This window comes from Carcharodon carcharias, chromosome 21 (genome assembly GCF_017639515.1).
Source record: "Carcharodon carcharias isolate sCarCar2 chromosome 21, sCarCar2.pri, whole genome shotgun sequence".
In the NCBI taxonomy this organism is placed as follows: domain Eukaryota; kingdom Metazoa; phylum Chordata; class Chondrichthyes; order Lamniformes; family Lamnidae; genus Carcharodon; species Carcharodon carcharias.
This window is the reverse complement of record NC_054487.1, coordinates 22,497,909-22,505,962: the sequence shown is the minus strand read 5'-3', so window position 1 is coordinate 22,505,962 and position 8,054 is coordinate 22,497,909. Positions and strand designations below refer to the sequence as shown.

General features: G+C 43.3%; 1 protein-coding gene across 3 annotated transcripts in view; it reads right to left on the bottom strand.

The window, feature by feature from the left end:
* Window positions 1-4,062: 4,062 nt before the first annotated feature.
* Window positions 4,063-8,054, bottom strand: part of wdr91 (WD repeat domain 91) — a 47,884-nt gene continuing 43,892 nt past the window's right edge. For all 3 annotated transcript variants that reach the window (XM_041216152.1, XM_041216150.1, XM_041216153.1), the window contains one exon: window positions 4,063-5,280. In XM_041216152.1, the coding sequence (XP_041072086.1) occupies window positions 5,116-5,280 (165 nt within the window). In that variant the 3' untranslated portion in view covers window positions 4,063-5,115. The remainder of the gene's footprint in view (window positions 5,281-8,054) is intronic.

Below are 8,054 nucleotides of genomic sequence, written 5' to 3'. Positions count from 1 at the left end.
GTAAGTCATCTCACCTCCAAGACACCACTACAGGAGTTCCTCAGGGTAGTGTCCAAGGTCTAACCATCTTCAGCTGCTTCATGAATGACACATCCTCCATCACAAAGCCAGAAGTGGGAAGTTCGCTGATGACTGCACAATATTCAGCACCATTTGCGACTCCCCAGTTACTGAAGCAGTCCATGTCCAAATACAGCAAGACCTGGACAAATCCAGGATTGGACTTACAAGTGGCAAGTAACATTCACACCACACAAATGCCAGGCAATGACCATTTCCAACAAGAGAGCATTTAACCATCGCCCCTTGATGTTCAATGGCATTACCATCACTGAATCCCTCACTATCAACATCCTGGAGGTTACCATTGACCAGAAACTGAACTGGATTAGACATATAAATACTGTGGTGACAAGAGCAGGTCAGAGGCTAGGAATCCTGTGTCGAATAAGTCACCTCCTGACTCCTCAAGCCTGTTCATCATTTACAAGATACCAGTCAAAAGTATGATGGAATACTCTCCACTTTCCTGGATGAGTGCAACTCCAACAAAATTCAAGAAGTTTGACACCATCCAGGACAAAGCAGCCCGCTTGATTGGCACTACACCCACAAACATTCACTCCTTTCACCACCGACACACATTAGCAGCAATGTGTACCATCTACAAGATGCACTGTAGAAACTCACCAAGGATCCTTAGGAAGCACCCTCCAAGCCCATGACGACTACCATCTAGAAGGACAAGGGCAGCAGATACATGAGAACACCACCACCTGGAAGTTCCTCTCCAAGCCACTCACCACCCTGACTTGGAAATATATCACCGTTCTTTTACTGTCACTGGGTTAAAAAACTGGAACTCCCTCCTTAACAGCACTGTGGGTGTACCTACACCACATGGACTGCAGGAGCTGGATGAGTGCAGCTCCTACAAAACTAAAGAAGCTTGACGCCATCCAGGACAAAGCAGCCAGCTTGATTGGCACCACATCCACAAATATTCATCCCCTCCACCACCGACGCACAGTAGCAGCAGTGTGTACCATCTACAAGATACAGGTGCTTACCATCACCTTCCCAAGGGCAATTAGGGATGGGCAATAAATGCTGGCATAGCCAGCAAAGCCCACACCCCTTGAATGAATAATAAAAAAACACCACTGATGCAGTGCAAGAACTAATACACCAGGGAGAATAAACATCTTTTATGTATCCTTGAGTCTAGTTGTAGTCTGGGAGAAACAGCTAAAAAATTCAGCTGCTTGAGATGACAGCAAAGAACAGGTGGGATCTCCCAGATCCATGGCACCTGGATTGAAAACAGAAGGTTGGTGCAGAAAGATGGGCTCAGCTGGTGGCTGCAAGGAAGATTATAAGAGAGAGGCAAAGGATGAACTGAGGAGGCAGGGATCGCAATATCCGTGGCATCAGAGGTCAAGGGCCAGTGTGTACACCACCCAGTTATTTTCTCTCTTCAACCCCCCAACTCCCTGCCACCATCACCCTTTCCAGTCCCCAGCAGTCTGCTTACTATATCCTTCTAATCCTTTTTCTATCTAAACCCAAAAATCTAAACCTATATCCACTGTTTTAAAATTAGGGGTCGCCCTTTCAGGACAGAGATGAGAAGAAATTTCTTCTCTCCGAGGGTTGTGCGACTTTGGAACTCTCAGCCACAGGCGGCGGTGGAGGCAGGGTCATTGAATATTTTTAAGGCGGAGGTAAACTGATTCTTGTTAGGCAAGGGAATGAAAGGTTGTCAGGAATGTGGAATTCAAGATGCAAACAGGTCAGCCATGATCTTATTGAATGGCGGAGCAGGCTCGATGGGTCGAATGGCCTACTCCTGCTCCTATTTCTTATGTTCTTAACACACAATTCTCCAATCCCCTTCTCCTCTGGTGAAAAATACTCTTTAATGTAGAACTGACCTTTTGAAAGTTAAACCATTTCAATATTCTAAGCAATGTTTCTTGCTTAAAAGCTGAGGGAATGCCAGCGAAGGATGGCTCTATTGGCCGCTTCAAGAGCTGAAAAGAAGTCAATAAATGGTGGATCAAAAAGAAAGCCAGTTTCTGCCAAGTATAATAATGACATTTCTGAGGTGAATTCCTCTGGATTTGCAATGTCAGGGATAGGTTTCTGCTTGTACAAGTATCCTCATTTAGTCTTTTTCCTCCAGTGATATGAACTTCCATGTTTTCATGCAAGCTGATTACTTCAATGTCCAAATTTAATCCTGTTTGTCATCACATTCATTATTGCATCCTGCACGTTGTTTTGGGTTCCTTTCCTTCCTTTTGTGAAGCAACTCGCTTTTAAACCCTCTTTCCACAACTGCATATAACAGTGGTTTATATTTCCACCATGGGATTTTTCTTTGATGTGATTTAGTTTTTTAGACTGCGCGCTCCCAAACGTGTACTATTTTAACATCGATCTGAGTTGTTTGACTGGCTTCATCTGATATTACCTTAGAAATGTACGTGAAGAAATCTGTTTATTTTCTAATGTAAACAATCTTATTGCAAGAATGTTGATCACTCATATTGATCAGTTTTCTGTGCATTGCTGGGTTCTGGTGAAAACAAGGCCAATGTACAAGATTATGAGGGGCATGGACAGGGTGGATAGGGAGCAGCTGAAGGGTCAGTCACAAGGGGACATAAGTTCAAGGTGAGGGGCAGGAGGTTTAGGGGGGGGATGTGAGTAAAACCTTTTTATCCAGAAGGTGGTGACAATCTGGAATGTGCTGCCTGGGAGGATGGTGGAGGCGGGTTGCCTCACATCCTTTAAAAAGTACCTGGATGAGCACTTGGCATCTCATAACATTCAAGGCTATGGGCCAAGTGCTGGTAAATGGGATTAGGTAGGTAGGTAGGTCAGGTGTTTCTCATGTGTTGGTGCAGACTCGATGGGCCGAAGGGCCTTTTCTGCACTGTGAGATTCTGTGATGTAGTACCAGGGTGGAGACAGGGGTTGAGCATGGCATTGCTGCTGGTGCCTATCAATGATGTGGGGCGAGAGTGGTAGGGGTGACCCTGTGTCACGTGGCTTTGAGTGGCAACGGGATTATCCAGATGTGCTTGTATGCTAGATAATTTCTGTCTCTGATGGCCAGCTTGCTGATTGCCCTCAGGTCTCTGAGGTCTCACTGCTCCAATGTGTGGGCAGCAAGCTGCTGTGCCTCCTCTGTGCTCCTCTTCCTCCTCCAGGGCTCCAGGGAAGTGTGGTATATCAATCCTCGATTGTCATAAGAACATAAGAACTAGGAGCAGGAGTAGGCAATTCAGCCCCCCGAGCCTGCCCCGCCATTCAATATGATCATGGCTGATCTCATCCAGTTCAAGGCCTCTTTGTATAATCATGCTGTGCAATGCGCAGCAGACAACCACAATATAGAACCACCTTGGCTGGTTCATACTGAAAGACATCACCCAACTGCTCAAGACAGAGGAAGCACATTTTCAAGATACCAGTGGTCTGCTCAGAATTTGTGTCAGGAGATGGCTGTGGTTGTAGTGCCTCTCTGCCTTTGTATCTCAGTACCAGGCAGGGCCAGGAGCCACCTCTTCAGGCTTATCCTGTCCATTTTCCATCAGCAGGCACCCATGGAGTCTGGATATTCCCTGAATAGGTGCAGCATCTGGGACTCTGCCGGGATGAAGGAGTTATGATAGCTGCCCAGGGACCAAGTGCAGGCCTGTAAGATGAGCTTTTCGTGGTCACAGGCCAGCTGGACCATCGGTAAGTGGAAGCTATCATGCAACCTGAGTCAGTTGTCACCGACAATTCCTTATGATTACTGCTTAGCCAGGATACAAATTTGTTCCCGAAGTCTTGTACCAGAGGTTGGTATTCCACAGCCCGACTATACCCTTAAATTTATTTCCTCACGTCCTCCTAGTAACGCACTAAATCTTTCTTCCACTTATGCCAACTGCATAAAACTAAATTTGAGGAGTATTCGCAGACTCTGCAAAGTGGGTACCAGTTTAAATCTCTGCAAATCAAGGGCATCTAACACAAAGTAACAATGATGAAAATGACTCATGTGAATAATGTTGGATCAGGTTTATTCTATGCTAAGTTTCTCACTTGCATATGATGTTTCAAACTTATCCATCAGTCTTCTTCGCGTTGCTGAGTTCTGATGAAAACAAGGCCAATGAAAAACCAGGGCGGAGACAGGGGTTGAGCGTGGCATTGTTGCTGATGTCTGTCAATAATGTGGAGCGAGGGTGATAGGGATGACCCTATGTCACGTGGCTTTGTGTGGCAACGGGATTATCTAGATGTGCATGTATGCTAGATAATTTCTGTCTCTGATGGTCAGCCTGATCGCCCTCAGGTCTCTGAGATCTTGCTGCTCCAGTGTGTGGAGACCGCACAGTGAGGTACCTGCAGTTTATCTAACCATGACAGTTAAGACTGTTTGCCCAGATCCTGTTCTTAACCAAAAACACAGCAAGTGGCACTGGATAGCACAGGACTGAGAAGCTGGCCAATTTTTAACCATCTACCCCAGGGGCACTGAGGGAAGCTGTCACATCCGACAAATGTCTAATTGGAAATCAGCTAAACCAATGATCAAACCCATTAAGTAAGTTCTGGCCTATAACAACACTACTTCGTGCATGTAGCCAGCACACTGGCAGAACAACAGAACATAACATTTGACTTGTCCGAACTGTGAGAGGCGAGTAAAAATACAGCATATTTTGCTCACACTGAGGGCACGTTACATCACAGTGACAAAGAAGGCAAGGAGCTACTATTAATGGGGTACCCAGGTTGTATCATTATTTTTAAATTAAATTTAGACAGCACAATAATCCTGGTCCTTATAATGCACAATATGCTGCTCTTGAAGTTAATTGTTAGGCATGAAACAATAACAGGAATGGCTTTTCATACAAGGAACTGTTAACCAGAAAGCTATAGAAATATGTAGTTGGACAGAATGCAAAGTACTTGGAATCATTAGTGGAACCTCCAAATATGTACACAGATTGAATTGGCAACACATTATTGCAATACCCTGCACCTTGCTAATGAAGCAATGTATCTCAGTCAGCCACACTGCAGCTTCAGTCGTGATGGGCTCTCCATTCATGGTTTTTGGGCCAGTAGAGTTGTGAGCTTAATCCTCCCATCCATGGATGCTGTCAGGCATGTCCCACAATCCATTGCAGTGCACCAATCGACAGTTACCACAGGTGCTCGGTGACCTCCGAGAGACAGGCAAGGCTCCAACATTTGCTCTGTATTAGACAGCTAGAAGACAGAAAGGCCACTAGATTCAATATGCCTGTTGACTCCAGAGTCTCACTTATTCCTGCATCAACTTTAGGCCATCCCCATTCTGTTATTCCTGGTGTCAGATAGATTAGCATAAAGTCAAAAATTTGTTCTAACCAATGTCTGTTAAAGAAAATGGGGATCTTTGAGCTCAAAAGGCAGCAACAGTGGTACACTCTGATAGAAACAAATATTAACACTAAATGTGTTATATATAAATGGCAAATCTGTAGTATCACTTCAAGATATAAACACGCCATTAGGACAGGACACAGTTTCAAACTGGTGATGGACAAACTAAGGAGCTAAAATGTACTTGTAGACACTCTCATCTCACTCACCTTATAATTTTGTCACCTAGATATAGGATTAGGACTAGATTGTTTAACCCCTCTGGCCTGTTCACCATTCAATGAGATTACAACTGATCTGTATTGTAGCTTCAACCATCCACCTTGGCTTCAGATCCTTTTTTTATTCCTCACTAGCAAAAGTCTATCAATCTGGGACTTTAAATTAATTGAGATTCTTGTGGGAAAGGATTCCACAATTACCATTCTGTGCACAAAGAAGTGCTTCCTTACTACTCACTCAAATGATCTGGCTCAAATATTATGTTTCCTTGTTCTAGGCTTCCCCACTAGGGGAAGAAGTTTTTCTACTCACCAATTCCTTTCAAACTCCTATGAAAGCTCAATCAAATCATAAGAACTTAAGACATAGGAGCTGATGTAGGCCATTCAGCTCTGAGCCAACATGGATTTGTAATTATTAGGTTACATCTTACTAAGTAATTAAATTTGTTGAAGATATGACTAAAGGAGTGAACAGGAGTGAAGGAATGCCTGTGGATGTTGCTTATGTGGACCTCCAGAGGGTATTTGATAGAAGTTGAAGCCCATGAAACTGAAAGCAAATTATCTGGCTAAGAAATTAGCTGACTGGCAGGAGAAGAGTAGAAAATATGAGTGGGTATGTTAATTTGCAGGGCTTGACTAGTTGTCCCGCAAAAGGATCTATGCTGAGGCTTCAATTATTCTTTGTATTCATTAACCACTTAGGTGATGAGACAGAAAGCCACAAATTTTGAAGGCAGCACAAAGAAAGGCAGTTTTGTAAGCACTGTAGATGAAAACGTAAAATTCAAAAGATATGACAGATTAAGTGAGTGCGCAAAACAAAGGTTCTATTTCCGTGAATTTAAAAAAAAAATAAAGGGTGATTTGAACAAAGATTTCAAGTTATTAAGGGGAACGCACAGGTTAGACAACGACAGACTATTTCCACTGCTTGGGAGTTTAGGACTGGGCGACAATTTAAAAGTTAAAGCCAGGCTTTTCAGGAGTGAAATTAGGAAATATTTCTTCACACAAAGCGGTGGTACTAGTTTCAATCTCCTTTCCACAAATTACAATTAATGTTAGATCAATTATTAAATTTAAAACTGAGATTGCAGATTTTTGTTCTGCATGTCATTAAGGAATAAGAGGTTAAAAACAGCTATGTCAAGTTAGGTTTCAAATCAAACATGATCTCGCTAAATGGCAGAACATGTTCAAGGGGTTAAATGGCTTAGTCGTGATACTATTTGCTCCTGTGGAGGATAAGCAATGACACAGACTGGTTATTGAATCATAGAATAACGCAGCACAGGACACAGTAATTTGGCCCATCAAGTCTGTGCTGGCTCCATTGAAAACCAGTTCAGTTAGTCCCTCTCACTCTCATTATCCCCACATTCCTGCAATGTTTTATTCCTTCAAGCATTTATTCAATTCCTTTTGAAGTTTAGTACTGAATCTGAATCCATCACCCTACCAGACAACACATTCCAAATCCTAACCACTCACTGCATTAAAGATTTTTCCTTATCTAAGGGCAAAAATGTGACACCCTCATCCCATGAATGAATAAAAAAAAACATATGTTGGGAAGCACAGTGTATACAGAACCCATTACACTGTCACCATATTTTCAGCAGCACAGTGTGCATGGGCTCCAGTGACAATTTAAGCACTTTCATCATTTGTTGAGCAGCACAAAGCCACAATACAGCTCTGAACAATATAAAGGCAGCTAATGGCCTAAATCCGCATAATGCAGTATTTTGGAATAGGAGGCTCAGATCTATGTGAGAACGCACGAGTGACCTAAGTGTGTTCTGAGGTTTGGCAACACCATAGCGCACACATAAAACTCCTTAATGAAAGTTTTATACTTTTACTAGAGTGCAACACAAGTTTTTAACTAATTGCTTCAAAAGGTCTTAGGATTTCAGAGTGCTCTCCAAGAGTGCACTTGAAATAAAATCAACATTTTCTAAAAATTTTCTCATTCCCTGCTCCTCACTGAACATTTACTATCTGTTCACTTGCTCTCTACATCCATGGCTTCAGCTTCCCACTGCCCAGCTGTGTCTCTGCTCGGACTTAACATATTCTACTGCTGCCTCCTCCCTTTCACGCCCTGACCAAGGCTGCTCCACTGCTCAATCAAGGGAAGTTGAGGCCATGTGTGGCTCACAGGCAATGGTTAAAGACAAAAACAGAATTATCTGGAAAAACTCAGCAGGTCTGGCAGCATCGGCGGAGAAGAAAAAAGTTGACGTTTTGAGTCCTCATGACCCTTCAACAGAACAGTTCTGGTGAAGGGTCATGAGGAGTCGAAACGTCAACTCTTTTCTTCTCCGCCAATGCTGCCAGACCTGCTGAGTTTTTCCAGGTAATTCTGTTTTTGTTCTGTTGAAGGGT